At 48.5% G+C, this 26,044-nt stretch overlaps 4 protein-coding genes across 4 annotated transcripts; 3 read left to right on the top strand and 1 right to left on the bottom strand.

The window, feature by feature from the left end:
• Positions 1 to 12,078: 12,078 nt before the first annotated feature.
• On the top strand, positions 12,079 to 12,545 carry N7446_010512 (carboxylesterase family protein; the record flags this gene model as incomplete). The annotated part of the gene is made up of 2 exons (XM_058519255.1): positions 12,079 to 12,221; positions 12,284 to 12,545. The coding sequence occupies 2 exons, from the start codon at positions 12,079 to 12,081 to the stop codon at positions 12,543 to 12,545; spliced, it is 405 nt and encodes a 134-aa protein (XP_058368093.1).
• A 396-nt stretch (positions 12,546 to 12,941) lies between these two features.
• On the bottom strand, positions 12,942 to 13,592 carry N7446_010511 (GPI anchored serine-threonine rich family protein; the record flags this gene model as incomplete). Its single annotated transcript, XM_058519254.1, has 1 exon — positions 12,942 to 13,592. The coding sequence occupies one exon, from the start codon at positions 13,590 to 13,592 to the stop codon at positions 12,942 to 12,944; it is 651 nt and encodes a 216-aa protein (XP_058368092.1).
• Positions 13,593 to 14,389: 797 nt separating this feature from the next.
• N7446_010510 (uncharacterized protein) lies at positions 14,390 to 16,066 on the top strand (the record flags this gene model as incomplete). Its single annotated transcript, XM_058519253.1, has 1 exon — positions 14,390 to 16,066. One exon carries the CDS (start codon positions 14,390 to 14,392, stop codon positions 16,064 to 16,066), a length of 1,677 nt encoding a protein of 558 aa, XP_058368091.1.
• Positions 16,067 to 20,218: 4,152 nt separating this feature from the next.
• On the top strand, positions 20,219 to 23,059 carry N7446_010509 (uncharacterized protein; the record flags this gene model as incomplete). The annotated part of the gene is made up of 4 exons (XM_058519252.1): positions 20,219 to 20,782; positions 20,841 to 21,560; positions 21,611 to 22,388; positions 22,443 to 23,059. The coding sequence occupies 4 exons, from the start codon at positions 20,219 to 20,221 to the stop codon at positions 23,057 to 23,059; spliced, it is 2,679 nt and encodes an 892-aa protein (XP_058368090.1).
• Between the last annotated feature and the right edge of the window lie 2,985 nt (positions 23,060 to 26,044).

Raw genomic sequence — 26,044 nt, 5'->3', positions numbered from 1 at the left:
AAGCAGCACAAAATGAAAGTGTTGATTCCAACGACTGTGGCCTCTTCCTGACTGGTTCCGTTTCTACTGACATCAATGGAGAGCGCCAGAACTCTGACTTGCGCATGTTGCACACCTTACTTAATGTGGTTGGCAGCAGATCCAATCCATCCGAACAAGATTTGGAAAGACCCAATCCTGTACAGGAATGCCCTACAGCCGGTCAAAGAATCCCGGTAGTCTCTTACAGGACTCATGGCCAAGTTGCATTAATGAATCATTGGTCAGATCCTTCTTATTTTACTGCTGCTTTTCCCACCTTATTTCCAATGGGAGTCGGAGGCCACCTAGACGAGCGCAATATCCCAGTGTCCCTGAGTGCTTTTGCTGAATGGGCTTTGGGGCACCACAGCAGAAGGTAAACGAATGATATGAAGTATCGTTCGTCCTCGCTGGCGCCTATAGGTTCGCCCGCCACAAAACCTTCATGTACCTATTATTTGATATCTTGCAGCTCCGAAGATCGTCAGTTGGCAACGCCTTTCTAGTAAAACGACGATATTGGAGATCGGCCGCACACGACATCGCTTCTTTGACAGTGGCCCAACTTCAAAACGCCGCCCAAGAAATAAAGGCTTATCAGACCGTCGAAGACCCTGTCATTCGACGGCTTCAACAACACATTGTAACAATTGGCATGCATGTTCCCGGATCATTCTCGCAGAAGCTGAGGATGCGGTCTGAGATTCGGGGGTTAATTGTCTGATATGGAATGCCCGCCTTTTGGATCACAATTAACCCCTCGGACTTGCGAAATCCTCTAGTTCTCATTCTTGCTGGTGTGAATGCCCCGGGAGATAACGTCAGCGCTGCAAATGCCGCGATCCGTGACGCTGTAGCTACCTCCAACCCGGTGGCTGTTGCTGATTTCTTTCATTGTGTCTGCCAAGCGATCCTGCGCGGCCTCCTGGCCACTAACTGCGACCACGTCGGAGTCCTTGGAAATCTTTCGAATCATTATGGGGTTGTGGAAACCAATGGTCGAGGGATGCTACATATGCATGCGCTCCTCTGGGTCAGAGGCAACCTTGCCTTTACCTCTTTACGGGACCGCCTTCTCAAAGATAGCGAGTTCGCTGCTCGTATGATTCGCTAGCTTGAGGCGACCATCGTGGAAGGCATCGATGAGGACGTTCCATATAATTCAGAGGTAAGCCTTCCTAGCACGCCACCTTCTGCCAAAGAGCGAGAAAGCGACGCCGAGTTCTTTCTGGGCTTGTCGTACGACAGCAACGCTGTGGCGCGCAGAACACAGATGCATTCCAGACATCATCTTTCGACCTGCTTCAAATACCGACAACGAGGCTCAGGTAAAGAGACTTGTCGTTTCGGCATGCCCCGTGATCTGGTTCCCGTCTCCAAAGTGGACGAGTTTGGCTTGATTCACCTCGCTCGAAATCATGCGTGGACTAACCCCTGGAACCCCGCCATTGCTAGCTGCATTCGTTCTAATCATGATGTCTCTTGGATTCCCACAGTCTCCAAATCCTTGTCTCTGGTTTACTACATCACCAATTATGCCACAAAAGACGACGTCTCCCCGTGGCAGATGGTGGCAAAAGCTGCCTTATTGAAACAGCGCATTGAAAGGGCAGAGACTGCTGAATTGCCAACCAGAACCGACCTGAGACTTCGAGAGAAGGGCTTAGACAATTTTGCGCTACGCTGCTTCAATACCCTCTCACACGATCGGGAAGTCAGTGGCGTCCAGGTGGCAAGTACCTTGCTCAACCTGCCAACTCACTACATGGTCAGCTATAACTTCATCCGCATCAATCTGTGGTGGCTAAGGCGATATCTACGTGACCTCATCGAACCTGTCAGCATTGACGTCGGCGAATCTTCTGACCCTATAGCTGAAGAACCATGCACCTATGAAGCCGGCGCCACTGCCCCTGTCAGCGTCTTTGACAACTATAAATTGCGTGGGCAGCAGCTTGCGTGTCTGACACTCTTCGAGTACTGTATACTAGTACGGATTACGAATGTACGAGATGCGATCGCAGACGATGTTGACTTTGACCCGTCACACCCTCAAAGCAATACCCATGTGCAACGTCTGGCTCGCACCTCATCTCAGATCGCCACCGTCACCTTTAACGGACAGATAACTGAATTGCAAGCCTCATAGGACGCCGTTCCCGGGGGCCATTGCAAGACGGCCGCAAACATGAATGACTTGGCGGAGATCTTACTGGGGTTATTCGTTCCCTGGTGCCAGGTGCCAGCGCTTTTTCAAAAGCACGCCAATGCTGTGCCGACGAAACGCGACGCTTGCTCCCGAATATGGAAAACTGTAGAGCCAACCCTCGTGTCGCATCTCCGAACGTTTGCTGCAAGTGTTGAACTCCTGCGTAAGTCCAGAGAAGACAGTTACGCTGACGCAAAGCTTCGACAAGCACCCATCCCAGTTGATAGCTTATTCGACCGCGATATTGATGAGCTCGAAATCGACAATGTTGATTCTGATTCTGACGACTCTTTTATGAATCTGGATGATTGTGTTAGCATCGAGACTCTAATCGCGGCCTATCACTCCATCGCTAAGTGTTGGGACCGCGAAACGCTCGTCGCTGCGCGACGCATCCCTTCATTGGTAAGCGCGATAAATCAGAATCGAGGATCACCACTGCAAAACCTTCTGCCGCTCAACCTCTTTGATAATCTTGCGTATAGGTCTTCTGGCCTTAGCTTCTTCCCGCGATCCACGTTGCTGCAATGGGAGACTCATCTCAAGGAACTTTCCAAGGTTGTTGAACATGGCCATGCGCAAGATGCTGTCATGGGACCGGCTTACGAGCTGGATGACTTCAATTTGAACATCGTTGATAGCGTGTTGGAGCCATCCTTAGTGGTCCGGAAGCGATCGCTACCCTGCCTGATCATCGGTCCTCCGTTGACGGCATTAACACGCCTATCTCTCTAACTTCACTTGTTTGTGCAAGTATTCCCTTGAATACCAAACAGCGACTGGTCGTCGAGAAAGTGTTGGGAGAAGCACTGAGCTGGGAGGATCATCCTTACGATGCTTCCCAACGAGCTCAGACGCTTCTCTATATTGGAGGCGAAGGAGGCGTTGGTAAAAGTCAAATCATCAAAGGCATAATAGCCGGGATGGATCTCATCCGCCGCAAAGAAGAGGTGATTCTCATGGCTCCCACTGGCGCCGCAGCCGACAATATCGGCGGCAACACGTTCCATACGTCTCTTGTCATTTCTATTACTCGCTCTCAAGGCCGTGCGATGGCTGCTCGCGTGCAAAAGCTCTGGTCCCGGAAGACCATTATGATCATCGACGAAATCATATTAGACGAGCAAATGCGGCAGTCCGGGGATCCATCATTTCGGAGCCTCCTCCATCGCGCTAGGATATCGGCATTGACGGAAGAGGACCTGCACCTGCTTAACTCTAGCGTCATCACTTCCTTGGGAGCCCCTCGCCTGGACGCCACCGCAACGGTAGTAAAGCTGAATTCTCTTCGACACCAGGTCAACCGTATTCGAATGGAACATTTTGCTAGGACTCACTGTCAAAAGATCTATGCCTTCCCTGCCTATCATACGCGAACTAAGTCCACTGGTCCAGTCAACCTTCGCTTACGTGTCGACGACTTGCTCCGGCAACCAGATCAGGGTACCAGGATCCCGTTCCCGGGAATGTTTCTTTACACCCCTAATATGCCTTCTGTTATATTGACAAATATTTGCACCCGGCTAGGACTGGTCAATGGGGCGACTGGAACCGCCGTCGGTATTGTGGTCGACCCAGCTGGTTAGTTGTCCTCCTTCACGCGTAGACGACAAACTCAATATTAAAGTATCTCAGCTGAGTTCTATGAGATTGACGATTTGTGTATCCTTTGTACCAAGCCTCCCGCGTGTGTTTTGTTCAAACAGAACAAGTCAAATGCCGCTGCGTTCGAAGGTCTTGCGCCTGCTATCGTTCCTGTCTTCCCCTTAGAGAGGTCGATCACTGTGAAATGCTATTCTGTCCGCAGGAAACAAGTTCCCATGTGCCCGGCATTCTGCCTCACTGATTATAAAGTGCAAGGTTCTACGCTTGACTCTGCGATTCTAGATCTGAAGGATGACCCGACCATACGTGGTCGAGACCGTCACCAAAAGTTCTGCTCGACGTACGTACAATTATCCCGATTGCGAACGCGCGAAGGGCTTCATCTTCTGCAGAAAATCGAGATGAAGGACCTCCAGTTTGAACCTGATCCCCGGATACTCGCGGAAATGCAGAGACTTCAGGAGCTGCAAAGAATGACGTTGGACGAATGGGAGCATCCGTGTTAGGGTTCCTACATAATGTAGCTACCCAACGACATCATGATTCTCGCCGAAAGATTGTTCTCTCTACACCTAACCAGACTCAATCCTTCCATATAAACACGGAAATACTCCTCTCACCTTTAAAAAACACTCGATGACTGGTATACAGATTCTGCTACACCACTAACATTTCCGACAGTTGTGATGGTATGAACAAACGCCTTGGCATTCCTACGTGAGCGGGATGATTACTCCAAGCATATATTGGTCCAAGTGCATGTAAATGCTAGCCAGGAGTGGAGGGTGCATTAAACTGCTAATGATAGGCACCAATCGGCACTTTGTTATCTAACACCTCTACGAATCATTCATCTCCACGACCTTTATACATATAGTGGCTAGCAGAAAACCTAAAATCATCCACTAAATTTTTTGATGGGACCAGCGGTGAGATCCATTCGGACATGTCATATGTTGGTTCGTATCTATGACAGGGATCTTGTTCCATAGTTCGCCGTGAGCTTACCAACAAGCGTCCCTCTTAGCTGCTCTCATTTCACCCGTCAATCATTCTACAGCTCTTACAAAATATTTCAGTTACCTTTTCCATCTAGATCTGATGTACTCCAGATAACATTATGCCTTCAAATTCAACTTGTCCGGCTATTATTCATGTTCGAGACTTCGTCGAGCATGTCGAACCGGACCCTACACGTCCCGGTAAAGGGCTTTCGATGCAACTCCGTATATCGCTGAACATACCACTAAAGGATATTCAATCAGAGGATGTTGAACAGGAGGAAATTCCTACCCTGGTTAGATATTTTGATGAGGGTAACCAGTCCGACCATTACAAGCCAAACACCTTTATATATTCCTCGGGATCGTTCCTGACTATCTCATCCGAGGACGAGGAATTTCATATTATCATCCACGCTCACACTTTGAACCGGTAAGTTTACCTCATATCTTACAGAACTTGGCTAACACAATGTAGTCATCCAGGTAATGAAGAAGATACCGAAAAATATTTCATGCACTGTCCCGAAGCTGCTCAGCCCACAGTGGCGTTGCTCGGTGTTGTTCTTGGACGCGGTGGTCAACTAAACAGCGGGTCAACTTTTCTTCACTACCGTCTCCAAACTACGGTTTACAACAGCTCCGCTCGAACCTATCACACCTTCCCAGTCACCGCGTACTTCAAAAATGGTCAGCGGTGGGTGAACTTCCCACCACTGATCGCAAATTCCTATGTTTTCTTAACAGGTCGAATTTTTGGCCTCACAAAAGAACATCGCCAATTAGCTGTGGTCACGGATGATATACATTTTCTCCCAAAGCCAAATCTTTATTTACCCGCTACGCCTTCCTCGACCGGTAAACGGAAGCGTGTTGACCGTTGGTCCCAAAGGGCTGGCCCTCAGACCCCGACTAGATCGGCGACGAGTTCGCGGACTGATCCACTCCCAATCACCTATCCGGGACTGCATTCCCCGGAAGTGGACGCTCTTGATAACGAGGACGAAGAAACCACTCAAATTACATGGCCAGAAACCGCCGACGAAAACGAACCCTCGCCAGAGGCTAGCACACCACCTCCTGAGAGGCGTTCTCGAAGACGACGTAAAACATCATACACCGATATACTTGCACTATCGAAATCCAATACAATGGCTGATTAGCACATTCCTGGTTATTCTGTTTTCTAGGGTGTTGCGGCTATTAGTCATACTACATGTCTTCCCATTGGTCAACGCTCCTTTGCATTGTCAAATATCACTCAAAACAAAACCTCCCATTTTCCGGATTTTCTCGTCCATGCCCTTCAATTACATCGTTTCAGGGCCACAGCGTGCGCAGCGCGTGTCACCAGTCCTCAGCACAGGGGGAGAGTTGGATCCCAGGTCGCGTGATGTATATAGATCTATAGGAGTGTCTGCCTGTTAGGCAGACACTCGGCAGACACTCCGTTAGGCAGCAGGGAGATGAGCTGCTGCTACTACAAATAGCTGGATCTCTCAATATAGATCAATTATCACACTTGTACCTCAATCCAGGGTTCAACTTTTCATTACGAGGGATCAGGGTAAATGATATCAACCAACCAACCAACCGACCGTAGTAATAAGGTCCCAGTAGCAGATGAAAGAGGGACGACCTGTGGAGGACAGTCGACGTGGTGGTTGATATTATTGGGATGAAGCGGAGTGGATCATACGGGACCTCATGAGATGGATAAGAGGTCTAAGTTGCTAAAAGGGCCTCTAACTGGCAAATTGGATGGGCTCAAATACATCACTAGTCTTGGCGGGGGATAACCAGTATCTCCTGCCTCCAGGAGTCCACCTATACTGCTGCATTTCGACAGCAATACAGGCCTTCACGTGACACAGGTGATCAATATCCAGCTCCGCCCCGTGGTAACCCACTAACTTCAACTGGCCGTTTTGCTGCTGAGCTAGCTGTACGCCCGGAGCAGGCAGTTCTTGCGTCTTCTGTAGCCATTGTAGATAGAGGCCGAGGATCTCATGTCGTTTGCTGAATGGGCATTTGGCCCCGACGGACTGCCTGCTCTGCAGGTCCTCGCGTTTGGGGACTTTTCCCATGGTGATCGATACCGGAGTCAGCACTTTCTAATGCGTCGTGTCTATCCCTCATGGGGTGGCAAGGAGCTTGCCGGCCTTGCATACGACGATACGATTCGGCTGCCCTTTCGTTCGGCAGATATGAGTGACTTTTCGATTTGGGATGGTGCTATGGTGGACAGGGCTCGTTTTCTGTCCGCATGCCCAGGAGGCGGGCTGATGGAGTCACCGTACGAGTTGTAGGTCTGCATTGTGGTTCTTCCGTATGGTTCGCGGCGGACTGCTACGCGAAGCAACGCGTCCCATGATGAATTTGGGCAGAAGAAGCAGTTGCTTATGGTCATGATTTGCCTTACTCGTGCTGATACTTAAAAGATATATCTTTTGCTTCTCTTGATCTTAGTGTACAGTAGTTCACTGTAGGCAAATATGTATGAAGTCGTAAGACCTCTCTTGGCGGTATCCAAGCATGTCCAACAGATACAGAACTCATAATTCACCAAAGCAATCCGCAAATCGAAACTCCACCATTCTGACTTACCCCTTTTTGTGACTGTCTCTATCTCCGGTCGAAGTGCTAACCGGTTTCTGCGCGCACCCGCGGTTTCTTGCTGGGCCCCATTTATATGGACGTGGCCGGTCGTAATCGACCGGCAGTACAAGGCTATTTACCCCTAGCAAGACATGGTCTTATTGAGTCTGGCGGTGAATGAGGACATTTCATTGCGGGCGTGTTTATCGTGATAGTCCTTTGCCCCGATCGGGGATAGTGGATAGTGGATAGCATTCAAGTCATGCGCCACGGTCGTAAAATATACACACACACTACTTCCTTTAAGGGTAAGAGACCTCAGCGGATTAGCAATATCCTCAGAGTGGTTGTGTCTCTCCACTAAGCCATGAGACTACATCGCTTCTCACTTGGAACGTTACGTCAGGTATCATCTCCTGCTATTCTGGAGCCTGATCATCCTCTCTCATACTGTATTTGCTTGAATTTGTGCTGGGTATTTATGACAAGGAGGTGAGAAGCTCCACCATTGCTTCACTTCCATACCGAGCTGCCCATAATAGTGGTGTCCGATCATTATTGTCCATTGAGTCCACCTCCACATCATCTCGCACAACCAGTAGCTTCACCACCGCTTCACGTCCACCCCAAGCTGCGTACGATAGCGGTGTCCGACCCTCATTATCATTCGAGTCCGCCTCCACATCGTCTCGCTCCAGAAGCAGCTTCACCACCGCTTCATGTCCACCCCCAGCTGCAAATGATAGTGGTGTCCGGCCATCATTATCCTTCGAGTCCGCCTCCACATCGTCTCGCTCCAGAAGCAGCTTCACCACCGCTTCACGTCCATTCAAAGCAGCACACAACAGTGGTGTTTGACCGTACTTATCCTTCGAGTCCGCGTCAATATCATCTCGGCCCAGAAGCAGCTTCACCACCGCATCCCGTCCGCACTCAGCTGCCCGTAATAGTAGTGTCCGGCCATTATTATCCTTCGAGTCCGTCTCCACATCGTCTCGCTCCAGAAGCAGCTTCACCACCGCTTCATATCCATTCAAAGCAGCACACGACAGTGGTGTCTGACCGTACTTATCCTTCGAGTCCGCCTCCACATCGTCTCGCTCCAGAAGCAGCTTCACCACCGCTTCACGTCTATACAGAGCTGTAAGAGACAGTGGGGTCTGACCGTTCTTGTTCTTCGGGTCCACTTGAGTACTGCTTTTCGCTAATAGCAGCTCTTTCAGTCTGCCCTCAGCTTCTTCTGCGAGAAGGTGCAAGATTGTATTACCTTCTTCATCCTGAATAGAAGTGTGTCGGAACGTCAAGACTCGGGCGAGGTCAGGAACGGCGCGTAAGAGTGATAATTGGTCACAAGGGTTGAGATTCTCCGCCATGAGGAGAATGATCTCTCTCGGGAGATAAGCACGATCTTTTAGCGTTCTCATCGTCTAGCGCATGAGAGATACAGAAAGATAATAAAAACCCACAGCAGTCTGGTCTTCTTCTTGCCACGCTTAGAGACGTCGTTAGCCTTGAGCGCTGTTTGGGGAAGAATGTGGTTGTCAGCAGAGGTTCGGGCATCCCGTTTTGTTATATAGTTGTATTCCTGCTCATCCCAGATATCTCCTCCATTACACTTTCTCGGGATCACAGATACGGAGAAACTTGGGGGTGATAACGTACTTAGGGGCGGGCTCTGCTTGAACTTGTCAGGCTTGTCAGAGTCCTCCAAAGCAAAGCGAGAGTGGGTGTGAAACGCCAGCAGCGGACCTTGCCTTTTCCTAGTGCAAAGTTGACAAGCTTTCTCGAAGCTTTTGTAGGGCTGGAACCTTGTGGAAAGATCACCCGTGGCTCAACGAATCGAACAATCTCGCTGCCCGAGTTGCGACGCATGCCTGGTGGTGGGCCAGCAGGCATTGGACAGAGCGGCCGAGGACAAAAGTCCAATTTGCTTCACTCCTGGAGCCGCATACATCCAATTATGTGCTTCGTGGAACCCATCGAGTTACTTCAGCGCTGCGGGCTCGCGCCCACCGTATTGCACCAGTACACCCACTGAAAGGTGCTAAAACCTAAAATAGATTAACATGTATCATAATAGAGTTCGGGGAAGAGTCTCTAGCGTCAACGCCCCTCATCTGTCCGATTTGCCCCACAAGATAAACTTATCGGGCCGAAACATAATGTTTCCATGGTAACGAGGAGCGCAAAGCACAAACGCTGGCCGTCAAAGTTGAGCTGGGGAGAAAGTACATGAAATATTCTAGTGGAGGCCCTGGAATCGCGGCGGTTTTGGGCATGTAAAACCCGACAGCGCCACTGGGGAACCACGTTCACGGAAGAAAAAAATTTAAGCTTTGGATGAAAGGCAGCGTTGCGGCCCGAGCGGCTGGCGCATGCTTGGCCTCTCGAGTCCCTTCTCCACCGTACGCTCTCACCACTCTCAACTCTATCTGCCGCCCAAGTCTACCCGCAGTACCCTCCGTGCCATTCGCCGCTCCTCCTCCTGATATAAATGAAGTTTCTCGGTCCCCTTTTTCGTTTCGTCTCTTTTTTCTCCCCCTTTCCTTCCTCACGTCGCTCGCTACCCTCGAAGCATTTCTGCTGTTGTCTTTAGTATTTCGTCCCACTTTAGTCATTCTTTACAACCATGGACAATATTCAGGTCTGTTCAATTTATAAATTCCGCCTCTTCTGCAGTCAGCAGGGCGCAGTACAGGAAACTCTATGCAAGAGCTCCACATGGCTTGATCCCATCGAATGTGGCGAAAAATGTTTGTATACGAGGATTCTAATCTAACTGGCACAGCCTGTCAGCTCTGACCAAAGCTGCAACTCCACATGTGCATTTATACAGGCTTCACATTGGTTTTGAATAAGGGAATAATAAATATCTCATTGTTCTCGGTTAAATCGGCCAGGAATTACCCCTCTCTCATTTAATGTCATTGTCTCTCAAACTTGTGCGAATAATTCTGTGCACAAATAAATAATAAAGGCCGACGTTGCGGCTCGGCTATCTCTCCTGGATTCTTTTGCCCCCTGGGTCTCTTTTGTACGGCCTAGCAGGTCCCCAATTCTGATGGATTACGAAACCAATGAGTAACTTATAGGCTGGATACTTGGGACGCTTTCTCCGTCTCTTATTGTCAACTCACTGGTAAGTTCTATACCCTCATTGTATTATTCCTAAATTTAAGCAGCGTTGTAAGGATCTACTTGGGTGCTTTCGCGTCTTTGTGCTCCGATGCACAGAAACCGATCGACGGATCCACTTCAGCTCGCCATCATATCAAGACGTGACAGTTACCATAGCCTTGGAAGTGGAAAGGTCCATGGAGTCGAATCAACAAGGCTTTCGCTTGATATCACCCCCCTATAGCTGAAGCTGCATCAAGCACTGAAGCGTTGCTAATTTTCAGGAGGAGGGGTAATCGTAATCCTTTGATAATTCACAAAAGCACTCCGGCACTAGGGTCTCTTGGCGCATACCACGGTTTATTAAAGCCATTCAAGCCACTGTCTTACTGATCCAGGGAAAGAGGCCAACTAGTGTAGAACTAGTTTAGGCACCCAGCTCAGCGGGTGTCAAAAAACGGCTCAGCGGGTGTCAAAAAGAATATGACTAAGCCTAATACCCGCTCCAGTGCTAGAGGTCACCAAGTGTCAAAATATTTTGGCACCCGCTGAGCTATTATGTTTACTTTAGGTATCTATATCTTAATTAATTATACAGGGTTGGACAAAAGTTCAACCCTAGTTGAATCCCATTCCACTAAAAGTTACCTACTATAGAATTCTGGCACACTGTAAGCTTCACTAGGTGCCAGGATGAGTCAGAAGTTTTTGGTACCCGCTGAATTTTTTTTGACGCCTTCTGAGCTAACCCGGTCACAATCAGCATTTTGAGAGTTACTTATCTTGAGCCCAACAAAAACGTTTAGCAGCACGTTCGTGCTTTTGATGGGGCCGTTGCAGGACTCACCCCTTTCTAAGACCTTCGATAGTCATGAGTCTCTGAATAGAGTCTTTTGCGACTTCATGGTCAACTTCTGCGAGAAGATTGTCGTAATGGCCTCAAAGGATTGGACTGCGAACGGCTTTCGCTAAACTTTTTTGGAAAACCCGAGTGAGGAAGTGGAGCATTTTAATCTCGCTTATTGGCTTTTTGAAAGGTATATTTGATTGTTAGGAGGGATATTCTTCAAAATACCGGGTAAGTGAACCTACCCATCGGGTAACACACCCAACAACAATGCAGTGTCTAAAATCTGCGTTTCCCCCTTCTTTCTCCCGCGCCAAGAATTTTCTGCCAGTAGTATTTTATTCCTGACCACACACAAAGTCGCAGGTACTTGGTATAAGAGTCCAATTCCTGGTTGCGGCCGCATGGAGGGCGTACAGGTAATCTGGCTGGGCGAACAGGGCATTTTGGCCTAAAAATAGGAAAGGGCAGTGGTGATTTTGGCGCGGAGCGCAAGACGCCGAAGTGATCGTAGTATGGGCGGGGCTAGGCGGTGTACAGTTATGATACTGTACTACTCAAGAGGCTCTCATACAAGCCCTCCCACGTAGCTTGGTGGGTACGACACAGCCTGCGAACTCTCACTCTCCTTTCTACTTTCTTCCCTGACTTACCTGTCCAGATGTCGAGAGTTAACAATAATGAGAGTTCCAGAGCCCTTACTACTCACGACAGCCTCTGCCATCTTGGCAGGCATGGCCAACGCAGGTCTCACTGTTGATCTGGGTTATTCGACCTATGAAGGGTACTATGACTCAATCTACGAGCTGAATGTCTGGAAAAGGTAGGTCGAGTTCCATGTCTGTCGCAGGATTCATAGCACGGTGAAATGCTAAAACTACACAGCATCCGATATGCCGCCCCTCCAATAGGAAACCTGGGCTGGCAGGCGCCTGCGCCTCCAGTACAGAACAACACTCATATCACGCAAGCGGTGCAGCAGCCGCCGATGTGCCCGCAATCAGGAGCTGCCAAGACACCAGCCGTCTATGGATTCAATTCCGGCGCCGGAGATGAAGACTGTCTGTTTTTGAACCTCTATGCCCCGCCTGGTGCCCAGGACTTGCCAGTCTTCTTATGGATCCGTATGGTGCACGCAATCCTATAGAGCTTTTTGTGACATTTGCTGACCATTCTTGGTAAAGATGGTGGCGGCTATGGGCTTTTTGGTGCTGTATATGACCCAAGCCCGATGATGAATGCCAATAACATGGGAAAGGGGCCGGAAATAAAGCATTCGTAGATTCAAGGGATATTCCAAAAATATTATCATAATAAACACGCTTAGCCTAAGCATAAACATAAAAAGAAAAACTAATAAACACAATAACCGAAAGCCGGAGCAGTTATCGGGGTGGTATTTTGTACAATATGCCAATGGCAGCCGAGGCAAAAGCGGAGAGCTGTTTCAGGTACAGCGTCCAAGACAAGAAAATATTATCAATAAATGGCAATCGAAATGTGCCGAGACATGGACACGGGCATGGTCTGACATGGGATCAATTTACAGCATGGCGATGGCACCAGCGACGGCGGCCAGGAGGCCACCAGAGACGCGGTTAGCGACACCGGCGTTGGTGGTAGGCACGGCGGACTGGGAGGCCGAGGAGCTGGCGGCGCTGGAGCTGGCGCTGGTGGAGGAGGCAGTGCTGGAGCTGGAGCTGTCGGTGGTGCTAGCGGAGGTGCTGGCAGCCGAGCTGGAGGTGGCCATGGTAGTCTGGGAGCTGGTGGAGGCGGAGCTGGAGGACTCAGACGAGGCGCTGGAGGTCTTGCTGGCGGTGGAGGTAGAGACGGAGACGGTCGAGCCCTCGACCGTGAAGCGGGGCAGGAAGTTGTAGTCGTTGTCGTTATCGTCGGAGATAATCTCGATGGTGTAGTCAGGCTGGGCAGCCAGGTTGGAGGGCACATCCCAGGTGTAGCTGCCGTCGTTGGCGATGTTGGAGGCGATGACACTACCGGAGTTGGCGGTTGTCACGGCTCCCCACTGCAAGCGCAGAGTGACGGTGCCGCTGGTGGAGGGAGTCCAGGTCAGAGTGGTGGGCTCGCCGACCTTGAAGGTGTAGCCATCGGTGGGAATGTTGAAGGAGTTGTCCGTGCTGGAAGCAGAGGCAATGGCGGCCAGAGCGGCGACGGCGAAGGAAGTGAAGAAACGCATGGTGATGGGATGCTATGTAAAGACGGAAAGGTCTATGTGCAGATAAAAGAGTAAAAGAGTGAAAAAGCGGAAATCAGAGTCTCAAAGGAAGGGAAGGCGAATTTTAAGAGGCAAATGGAAGACAGAGCCGAAAATGAGGCGCAAGCGGAGGTTAGCGTTATAAGAGCGAGTCCATGGTTTGTTAGCAGGAGACTGAGGGACTTCCAAAACCCAAAAGAGACAGGAAAATAAATAGCGTCAAATGCAAGGTACAGCGATTGGTTGTCACCCCAACTCTCTCGTGGCGGAGATCCACGAGCTTGCAGCTCTGTGGCCATTGACGGCTTTGGCTTCCTCGCTTGCCAGGGAACCTCCTCTGCTGACTGGTGCACCGACGGACTCCTCTCCACTGCCGGCCTCGCCCGTGGCTTACCGGCCTAGCTAGCTGTAGCTGTGGGTGTGACTCCCAGGATATCGACACAAACATAGTCGCCCACATCCAAATATGCGCAGAAGCGGTCTGCACGGCTGCCTGTTGTTTTTGTGAACGATGTTCCGACCAGCTAAGAAAGTTGTCGCATAAATATGGGGCATAATACCGCTAGACCTAAAATGCACCATGGGCAACATACTTAGTCTATACGGTCATTTACTGTTCCGACAAAAGTTAACTCCGTAGTGCTAAACTCAAATATCCGTAAATGTCTTACTTTTAGTTTCTCTCGCTTCGCGCTACTACAGGATCCGACGGAGGATATAAGGAGAAGAATCGTGATCCCAGCCGTCTTTGTTCAAACAACCTGGCCAGTGAACACAAGATGTCCTCTCTCTTGTCTGCCAAGTCCTTCCTTCTTGCTGGATGTCTGTCGGCATCTACGGCTCTTGCCAGCCTTCAGTGGTCACCATGTCCTTCAAATCCAGCGTTGGATTGCGCAACCCTCCGAGTGCCGCTTCAGTATGCGGAGCCACTAAACTGGATGTCAGCTTCTATTCCGCTTGCCCGTTACAACGCCACGGTAGTGGCATCCCAGCGCAAAGGCTCACTTCTCACAAATCCTGGTGGTCCCGGTGCCTCTGGTGTCTCCTTCGTCCTGAACGGTGCTGGTGAAGCAATCTCGAACATCACGGGAGGGTTTTACGATATAATTGGATGGGATCCACGCGGCGTGGGTTCTGCTCAGCCCGTCCTGCAATGTTTTGCTACCGCGGGAGAGGAGTATGAAGCGTCCCAAAGTCTTCCAGCCGCGGCAGAGGTGGCGTACGGCCAATTCAGCAACCAATACTACATGCCCTCTTACAACGCTGCGATGGAGGAGTTCGACAGCGTGACTGCGCAGCTTGCCGCCGCATGCGCATCTTACAATTCGACAGCTTTGTACACGTCTAGTGCGGCCTACGTTGTTCGTGACATGGCAGCTATTGTCGATGCATTGGACGGCAAAGATGCCCATTTGAACTACTGGGGTCTCTCCTACGGGACCATTTTCGGGGTAGAATTTATTCAGACCTACCCGAAAAGGGCGGGAAAGATTGTCCTGGACGGCGTTTTTGATCCCACTGCCAATGCTGAGACCTATATCGCCCAGCTTCCCAACGACCAGCTCTCTGTGCGAGATGCTATCAACGATCTGGTGTCATTTTGCGAACAAGCTGGTGCAGCTGGCTGTGCTCTGAGTACTGCTCCAGCAAATGTAACTGCCGACCTGACCACTCGACTTGCTAATTTACAAGAATCACTCTACGAACATCCCATTGCCGTCTCACAAGGGTTCTCCGTCACTGTTGGCATATTCAGCGCATTCATGTGGTCCTTTTCCCGAGTTCCAACTACTTGGCCCCTTATCTCCACGGTTGTGAGCGCTCTTGAGAAAGGAGATGTGACTCTAATGGTCGCCATTCTTAATGCAACCGCTGCCAGCCCGCCAGGCAATTCCAGCGCTCCAGCCTCTGGGTCTCTAGCTGAATGGCCCCTGCAGTGTATAGACAATGCACCATCCAGTGAAATCACCTTGGCGGAGGTCGCTGCCCTAGTACTCAACATTTCTCTTAGCGAGGATACTCCGTGGCTGAACGCTGACGTGACTCCCTTATCCTTCTGCCGCCACTTTCCGGACACTCGCCCGAGAATCCCGAACTTGGGAGCCTCGAAACTCCCCGTTGCAAACTCCATCCTCACTGAGCACAACACCCCGGTGCTGATCGTCAATGGCGAAGATGACCCGGTGACTCCACTGGCCTCTGCCGAGCGTTTGCGGAGTCAACTTCCTACAGCGTCCCGGTTGGTAACAAGACGAGGCCCAGGCCATACAACAGTCAGCGTTGCGTCGTTGGGCCTAATAGAGGCAATCCGCACTTACTTCATTGACGGCACCCTCCCAACCAGCGCCGTTCACGACCTCAGCCAGCTGGTATTCTCCTCGGCAATCAACGCCGGGACATTAACCCCCCTCCGGTGTTCAATGGCACATACACTGACGCAGAACGGGCTATATTGAACTCCACATATAACATTTTATTAGCGTTCCTCAGCTTGGCATAAGGAGCCAGCACAGTAAGTATGGATACCATGTACAGTACAGTCATTCTCGAAATTGCCTTGACCAGTACACCCTTTGACTATCTTTCTTGGCCCCACTGCCAAGCCTTTAGCGTGGATCATCTATTAGGCTGGACGCATCAAATTGAGGGCCCCATGTTTTGAGCGTCACTGTACAAGCTCGGGGAGATCACACCGGACCGCAACTTATTGGGGTGGGCCCAATAGATGATCCGCGCTGAAGGCTTGGCAGTGGGGCCAAGAAAGATAGTCAAACAGTGTGTACTGGTCAAGGCAATTTCGAGAATGACTCTACTACGAAATACATTAGTATGTAACGTATTTCCCAAGCGAGCTGGCCACCCAAACGAGCTGGCCACCCCAAAACACCATAGTAAATACGAGATATTCTACACTGATATCTCAACAACCACGTTTTTATTTTATTTTATTATTTGCCGATAGATGTTGATAAGGCTTTTAAGCACTATATATCAACTTTAACGAAATCTGAAACCTACATTGTTACGGTATCAAAAATTACGTTGGCTAGGAGCCAAAAATATAAATATTTGATTATATCTCAATTATTAAATTATAGAAATTCTTTAAACTCCCGTTAGAGACTAAATACCACCTAAAGAGCGTTAGATTTCAAGGGAAAGTCCCTATAAACTACCGTTGTTGCGATACTATGTTGTAATTTATCGCATTTACTATGGTGTTTTGGGGTGGCCAGCTCGTTTGGGTGGCCAGCTCGCTTGGGAAATACGTTATATATTCAAAAGCTCCTTTGGAGCGTCATGATAGGGAAAGCCTGATGTGTCAAAGTGGAAACTAGATATACAACGCCGCGTCGCCTTCGATCACGTGCCATTATATAAACCCTAATAAATGGCTCAGTTTCTCTTTGAAGTCCGCCAACGAGAGCGATCCGTACATTTTGGTGGGGTAGAGGTGAACCAGGTGCAAATCGATTCAAGTTGGTCGTCAGGCTTGGCGAACAATTGAATCAGCGACCGGGAGAGAGGGATCATTCTCGAGTCAAAATGCCAAGCGAGGAGTGAAAGCATAACCAAAGCACGATCCGTGAGTTTGCTTGCCATACAATGCGCGTACTTGTTCAGGGAGACTGTTTTTGGTTTTTGGCCAACGCTCTGCGATTGACCCAGGACCGGTATTGGTACTTTCCGAGGGCCTGGCAGGAAGAGGACCAGGGATTCAATTCGAGCATTGGACTTGTGCTGCCGCTTTATTGCTCGATTGCCTCTCTTGTGCCCAGATGCCACACTTGTTGCGCTATAAGCGTCGTTGCTGCGCTCTTTTGGGGACCTGCTTTGAGGATGAGAATCTGTATCATTCAGTATATTGCTCAGTAGAGAAATCCTTGATGACTTATGCCATTTCGAGAGAAGGGGATCCAAAGCTATTTATTGACAGGGCATATTTTTCGGACCTTAAGGTCACAATACAGTGCAGCTCTATTAGGTCATTTAGACAAGCCATCGGAGTGAGCTATTCGACCATGTTATTTGTCATCGTCTAGACTATGACTTGTACATACAAAGCCATGTTCCCTAATCATATTTCCTGGCGTAAAGCAATCTCATCCGGAGAAACTAAAAATGTGAGAAACGAAAGGAACCACACATCGTTTCTTTATGCAAAATATAATGGAAAAAGACCACCGGAAATAAACGTGGCTTTCCAATTCTAGTCAAATCTCCATTCACATACTCACTGGCTTAGAAAGTGGAGCAGAGCTGGGCAAAGAAGGGCAGCCTCGTCAAACGACGACTGCTCTTATGGCATCCAATCGTCGCGCGAGCACTGACTGTGCGTCAAGGGTACCAGAAATTGTACCTCAACCCATGCAGCCATTGCTTAGTTTAAGTCTAGTGTGTTCTCACTTTGCTGCTGTTCTCTCGCCTGTATTAAATGCGGACTATCATCCTGAGGTTGTCTCTTGCTGGTGTGTCGCTTAAACATGGACACTAACAGTACCACATTAAGTTCTACCATGCCTACACCTTTCTATCCCTGCTGGGCTACTTAAGAGAATGCTGGCTCTCAATCCGTACCTAGGACCCAATTTTACAGACCTCAGACATACCCTCAATAGTCAGTCAACCTCACCGATCTGTCTCTAAAAGGCGACGAAGGCCCCGATCCAGAGCTTCTGGATGGCCAAAGCCAACAGCGTCCGATGGACTTTCCGTTTCATTACGAATCAAATGCTGACCTTTCGCGAAAAATTCAAGAGAACTGGAAGGTTCCCAGATTTCCTGAGAAATCCCTCGATCCCCTGGACGAACGAAAGGGGGCCTCAGCTCTTGCAGCATTTTGCGAACCCAGCATGTCCAGTCCTACCTCTCCTTTGAATCCTACAACAGTAATACCATTGCAGCGAGCTTTGTCAGGCCTAATCCAAACTCCACAAATGTCACTGGGATCAATATGAGTCCATGCCGTGGGGATTCAGCGGCATACAGCGAGCGCCAGCAGGCCTTGAATCTCAGACATAGGCAAGTCAGAGAGAGCTGAGTGAAATACCATCCAATACTGGGCTGCGCAGTGCCCCGCTGACATTCGTTTGAAGGCCCCAAGACTGAATACTTTTATGCCTCCAATCTTCCTACATTCTTGAATTCGTACTACCAGCCATCGGCTCTACTCGTGGTGTCTGATGGTGAAGAGCGCAGGTATAACCAACCATCCTGCCTAGATCACACCAAGCCGTCAGAGGCGTACGCCCTTACCTCCATCGAAGGACTAAGCATGCGCGCGGACAATCCTCTGGCCAGTTTGACAAGACCGATGAGGAATACCCCTGTCACGTCGGCAAGTCTCACATGAACGACGACAACTCCTGTCACATTATCGATGCAAATCTGACACAAGCTGGGCCTCAGGCATATTTGAAGGGGGTTCCATTTCTATCTAAAGTGGCAGCAGTTCACAATTACTAATGGGATATGGAAGTAGGTGATTATTTACCCTGCGTTGAACCATGCTTATATCGACAGATGGTATCCGGTATGCAGTACACTTGTGGAACTGAAAAAGCAAAAGCATTATCGAAAATCCGGATTAATTCATGAAGTGCTGAACAGTCGTGCGTGGCGAAGTGCTTAGGCGAAAACCCGACGGTTGGGTGGCCAAGGGTTATTTTTTAGGACAAGTATGTTTTCAAGCCATTAATTAGATACTACCCATTAGGCTGCGGCATATCGTACGATAACGATAATGACCCGTTATCGTTATCCGCAAATTGCGGATTGCGGATAATGGATCATTATCATCATCGTCGTTGCAGATATCCGCGGATATCTATACGATAGTTTGGATATCAGCAAACTATCCGCACTAGCATAAAACTCGCTAATATATCCTATTCTGGACCATCAGGTGATACTTATGAAGCTGACCAAACACTATCTTACATCTGAATCTTTACATGTTTGGTCATAACAGTACTCATCCCCTATTTCCTTCACTTCTCCTGGGTAATAATAAGAAACAGTATTGTATTCGTAAGTAAATGTCTTTGTCTTCTGCATACAAATTGGTTTTAACTATAAAGCGAGCGAGTTGTACTCGCCTGTAATTCTAAAATATTAATTAATGGGTGGTGGTTTGGCAGAGATATATGTTTGATGCCGAAGGAATGTAGTACATTTTCCTGTAAAGTCTTAATTCGATAAGTTATCCAGATCCACCAATAGTACAGTTTTGACCTTGAGAATAGTATGGATAGATTCGCTAGTTCGCAGTTCATTTATATGTTCATTTTACTCAGCATGTTTACACACAAAAGTAAGGCGCAATTTAGATTCGAAGTTTGGAACTGGCGGACTTGGCATTTCTTTTGGTGTTGGTGACACGCGGATAATTGTTGGATAATCCGAAGATAGTCGGCGGATTATCGGCGGATTATCCTCAATTATCGTCTGAGTCTCCACATCCGCTTAATACATACCCAATAGGCATCGAGTATTATCGTGAGCACGTCGACATCGCGGGCGCACACGTTTGCCTACGCACCAATTTTTCTGCTAAATTCCTGGTATACTCGATCGTTCTATACTTGGTACCTGGTCTTCTGCTCGTCATGTCTTATTCCCAAGTATCAAGGAGCCAATATGAGGCATCTCGGTACGCCAACTCATTCATTGATTCAGACTTTCCACAGTCAGATGAATCCTCAGACGCTCTAAGCAGTCAAAGCATAGCGCAATCGACTCCTGTCTCAGACACTCCCCCTCCCCCTCGATATCCTCGTGCCCCCGACTTACTACAGCGCGTCGGCAAACTCTTTCAACCATCTTATATTCTCTACAACTGCGACAAAACCGATCCAATGATGGAGACGTCTCGGATACAGTTTGTGAAATGGTGGCTAATGACTGAGTTTGGCAGCAAGAAAGAACTGCAGAAATCTATTAGATGGGATACTATACACAAAAAGTCTGATGTTTGGAGCTCATTTGATCAGGTTGCAAATGCGCGGACTGGCGAGCCTAAGGTTATGTGCAACCGCTGTCAAAGTGTGGTTGTTCACCCAAGGTTCAATCGTTCTGGTCCCTCTCCCATGAAGAACCATCTTAATAGTGCGTACTGCAATCAGCCGCGGAAGACTACAAAGCAAAGCATAGACCAGCTTCTCCGAGAGATGGTAAGTCTATCCTAGATCTAATCTATATTATACACTAATTTTCCTTATCTCTACCTAGCCGCGTCAATCAACAAGCACAGAATTCAGCCAGATAACCCTCCAGAAGAAGATCCTCAAGTTTATCACGACCACCCGTCTCCCATTCCGCACTGTTGAGCACCCAGAGTTCAAAGAGCTTCTGAAATACACCAGGCTCGCCAAATCAGAGCTCAATATCCCGTCCGCCCGCAGTTTGAAACGTCTTTTGGATAATGAAGTCCAGGAACAGCAACAGAGCGTGCTCAGTAAGCTTCCACCTGGAAGCTCTCTCTCTATTGCACTTGATTGCTGGACCTCTCCGTTTGGACAGGCATTTATGGCAATCACTGGATACTTCCTCGACCAGGACTGGAATTACTGTGAAGTTCTTCTTGGATTTGAGCATATCCAGGGATCACATACTGGGACTCAGCTAAGTGAGACTGTTATCCGAATCTTTCAAGAGCATGATATTACCGAACGAGTATTATCAATCACAACTGATAATGCATCAAATAACAACACAATGATTCAAGGCATTCAAGAGATGGTTCAGTCCCAGGCTCTTCACAATACCTCTGTTTTCCGAGTACCATGCATTGTGCACGTTATACAACTTAGCCTAAAAGACCTCCTTGGAAAGATCAAAGCGAACCCAAAGAATGCAGAGGCCGAGTCAGAGTGGTCAGATGAACGTACGAAGTCGCTACAGTCCGCTCCGGGTCACGCTTCAGGGAATATCGTGGCTACTTTGAAGAAGGTAAACGTATCATGTTATATTCCGAGGACATAATTGCTAAAATACTATAGATTCGAGAGCTCGCTGTATTCATTACCGCCAGTCCTCAGCGCCGAGAGGCTTTCCGGGCGCTTCAAACAACAGAGCCCAAGCTTCTACCGATTCAAGATGTTCGTACACGCTGGAATTCTACTTTCTTAATGCTCGAACGTGCCAAGAAACTACAGCGAGTCTTCAACCAGTACTGTTCAACCCACCAATACGTTCAGTTTCAGCTCGGTCAAGATGAATGGCGCCAAGTGGAGTATCTCCTTTTGGTCACAAAGCCTTTCTTTCATTACACCAAGATCTTATCCAAGACTCAAGATGTTACTGTTCATTCGGTCTTCAGCATCTATAAGGAGCTCTTTAGCCATCTTGATGATGTTGCAGAGTTACTAGAACGCAAGACTGTCCCTTGGAAAAAGAGAATGCTTCAGGCACTACAGGCAGCGAAACAGAAACTCTCAAAGTACTACAGAGCGACCGACAGTGAATCATTTGGCAAAGTTTATGCAATTGCAACTATTCTGTGTCCATCGAAGAAGCTTCGGTTCTTTGAAGGCGATGATTGGAAAGAGAAAAACGAGAAGGGAGAAGATATTCATTGGATGGAGATCTATCGGGATAAACTAAAGAAGGAATTTGACCAATATCAACAACGCATTACCCGCCACAAGGAGCCCTCTCAAGTCCAATTCTCTCAAGAAGTGGACGAAGAGGAGCTTGATCTTATGATGGATTTGCACGCTACTTTACAAAGTGGAATTGACCGACCGGAGGATGAGATCACACGATATCTTGCACAGGGTTCGTATACTTCCCTGCTTTATTAGACGGCTTTCCAGCTAATTTATCCAATAGGTCTTACCAAAGGAAAGCCAAGGGTGTTCTGGAAGGAGCATGAGCATGAATATCCAGTGCTTGCAGCGATGGCACGGGATAATCTGGCAACACCTGCTAGTGGCGCTGGTGTTGAGCGGCTCTTCAATTGTGCTCGTGATGTCTGTCACTATCGCCGGGGGCAGCTTAAACCAGAAACAATCAGGTCTCTAATGCTTCATTTGTTCGCATCGAAGTTCGAGCTTCAACAAACCGAGCTCGAGATGATCAAGGAGTATCTCTCTAGTGGAGAGGCTGCCATACTCGATCAGACATGGAAGCCAACTCCGTCGCTTAACGATATCGAGCCAATAAGTGAAAACGAAGAAGATAGTAACCAAGCGGAGGATGGATCGGATGATTCAGAAAATGATTTGGGAGATAATCATACAGTTGAGCAGGCGACTCCTACACCGGTTACAGCCCAGGGCAAGCAACCACGGCGCAAGCGGCCTCATAGTGCCGTTGAGCCTCAGGATGATGGTGATAATGACCTCCCGGTTCCTGAAATGCCAACTGAAGGGTCCACGCAGGGGAGATCAGGGAGGATTCGGAAGAAGCCAAAGCAGCCAGATGGATTTGAATTTGATAACCTGTAATATAATCTTGAATAATTGGATGCTGTTGCAATAAAGCGAGACAAAGTAGGTTAATTTGGAGAAAATATCGTAGGCCACTCATTCGCGTGACAAATATACAATCAATTACACATTGAATACTCCAAAAAATACCGGGGAAAATGCATAATTTATGCAAACTCGTTCGGGTCACGAGTCTTAGCATGTTTGCAATATTTGTTATCGTACGATAATCCGCGGATATCCGCAAATGAAAATATAATTATCGTATCGTATCGTTGCGGATAATTCGATAATGAATTTATATCGTTATCCGCAATTTACGGATACGATAATCGATTATCTGCCGATAATTTGGATAGTGCCGCAGCCTACTACCCATTGACCATTCTACCGCCGGCATCAACTGCGTGTGAGTCTGCATTCTATGAATTATTTTCCGTTTATTAACAAGGCGAAGAGCATTTTCGATCACAGACGCAACAACTGGTCTTGGTGAAACGCTGGTTATACATCAAGTTTTCGCAATTCATTCCAGGTATTTTTTCGAAGTTCAATCTTACACACCGCTTTGGCAGCGGTAAATTATACCAAGGCCTCGCAGCTTCTGATGCAAATACTGCGGTGCATATGGGAAGCAAAAACAACGGAAACGGTATGTAGGCCAGGGTCTCTCAGAAACACTACTGATACTATGTACTCAGAGGTACTCAGAAATGCCAAGGGGAAGCATCTCGCTATAGCAAAACAAGTCATAAGGGTACTCTGTCGCCGAGGGCAGTCGCAAAAGCGACTCCGTGCCCCTCGAACTTTGAAGGAATTTTATCAAGCAAGCTTCAACAGCCTGGATTCAAGAATGTGTCGTGATCTTCTTAATAACTGGATATCTTATTATGACAAATGCTAAACGGCCACCGTATGTGAAGAGACCGAGTTGGCGGCCAGAAGAACTTAGATACATGCGTCCTCGCGAGATGAATGCCCGTGGTAAGTAAGCATGAAGCCTTTTGCTTACGCCAACTAACCAGTCAAAGAGATGAAAGCAGTTCTATTCCATCCTTTCAACGAAGACTACGATCACGCTTCCTCTAGGAAATTTTGCACTTCCTGGAGAGACATCAAGATTACCAAAAAAGACAAAGAAACATTATCATGGGTTTTCTATATCCAGGGAGTCTTCAATACCGATATGAAGCCATGTGGGGCACCCATCATCTGAGTCCTTACATAGGACCACCTGACAAGATACAGTGCTGCCTGGAACTCCAACAGTGTCTTAATGGGCGCATTAAACACCCTGACGTGATGAGAAGATTATTTATGCAAGAAGTGTATCCAAGCATTGCTTTCACCATAAGCAGCACAATTATAGTGCGCAATGAAGGTGGAGGTTCTCATCCAGACGCCGCTCATACCATAGTTCAGCAGTACATAACCTAAGAATACACCGTAATAATAGTTGAAAAGGAGTCTCTGTAAAATTGCTGTGTGAACTCTAGCGAAAGTGCTAGCCATAGAAGGCGCCAGTCAATGCGCCGGTCAATATGACCCTTAGCGTAAGAGGGTTTAACCGAAGTCCACGAGGGGAGCTGATGAGATGTGATACCAGTGAGGAGCTGGCGTTGAAATGAGATAGTTCTGGTTGCGATGGTTGAGTAGGTGGTCAAAATGGGGAAGAGGGGTTTCACGTTGCGATGTGGGTTGGTTTGGCTGGACGACACAGTGGTCGGTGGGGTGAGATGTCGTGACCAGATGGGGATCATATTGAAAGGTTTCTGGTTTCCCCCAGACCCTGGTGGTTGAGACTCCACCTTCCACTCTCCAGTTCCCCGATCTGTTCTCGGTCGGATCAGTCATATATGTTCTACAGGGCTACCAGAGACTCGTATCTTTGCCAACATCTGTCCAGGACGGCACCTGCCTGAGCATACTTGAACTATACAAAAAAAAAAAAAAAAAAAAAAAAAATGGAAGAAGGAAAGACAGTAGAGAGGCGGAGGATTGGCGGGACATGGTGCGAAGACGGATCCATGCAACTCGCATTAACATGTAACCTGCTATAGCAGACCCTTTTTCTGACTCAGGCAGCTATGTGAACGTGCCGAAATTTTACATAGAACTAGCAACAGTTGGAGACACCCAGGGCTCACCCCCTGGCTGCCTTTGCCTCGATCGAAGATAGTGGATAGCGTGCAATTCACGAGCCACGGCCGTAAAATATATACACACACACACACACACACACACACACACACACACACACTCCTTCCTTTACGGGTAAGCGACCTCAGCGGATTAGCAATATCCTCAGAGAGGTTGTCTCTCCACTAAGCCATGAGCCTACATCGCTTCTCACTTGGAATGTTACGTCAGGTATCATCTCCTGCTATTCTGGGGCCTGATCATCCTCTCGCATAATTGCTTGGAATTCTACTGGGTATTTATGACAGGGAGCTGAGAAGCTCCACCATCGCTTCATTTCCATGCCGAGCTGCCCATAATAGTGGTGTCCGATGATTATTGTCCATCGAGTCCACCTCCACATCATCTCGCTCAACCAGTAGCTTCACCACCGCTTCATGTCCATCCCCAGCTGCAAATGATAGTGGTGTCCGGCCATCATTATCCTTCGAGTCCGCCTCCACATCGTCTCGCTCCAGAAGCAGCTTCACCACTGCTTCACGTCCGCACTCAGCTGCCCGTAATAGTAGTGTCCGGCCATTATTATCCTTCGAGTCTGCCTCCACATCACCTCGCTCAACCAGTAGCTTCACCACCGCTTTATATCCATGCAAAGCAGCACACGACAGTGGTGTCTGACCGTACTTATCCTTCGAGTCCGCCTCCACATCATCTCGTTCAACAAGTAGCTTCACCACTTCTTCATATCCACAATCAGTTGCCCGTAATAGTGGTGTCCGGCCATCATTATCCTTCGAGTCCACCTCCACATCGTCTCGCTCCAGTAGCAGCTTCACCGCTTCCTTATGTCCACACTCAGCTGCG

The sequence above is a fragment of the Penicillium canescens genome (genome assembly GCF_028828765.1).
Source record: "Penicillium canescens strain IBT 15451 chromosome Unknown utg000007l_segment0_segment0, whole genome shotgun sequence".
NCBI classification, from domain to species: Eukaryota; Fungi; Ascomycota; class Eurotiomycetes; order Eurotiales; family Aspergillaceae; genus Penicillium; species Penicillium canescens.
Note: the sequence above shows the minus strand (reverse complement) of the source record. Positions and strands in the feature narration are given on the sequence as shown.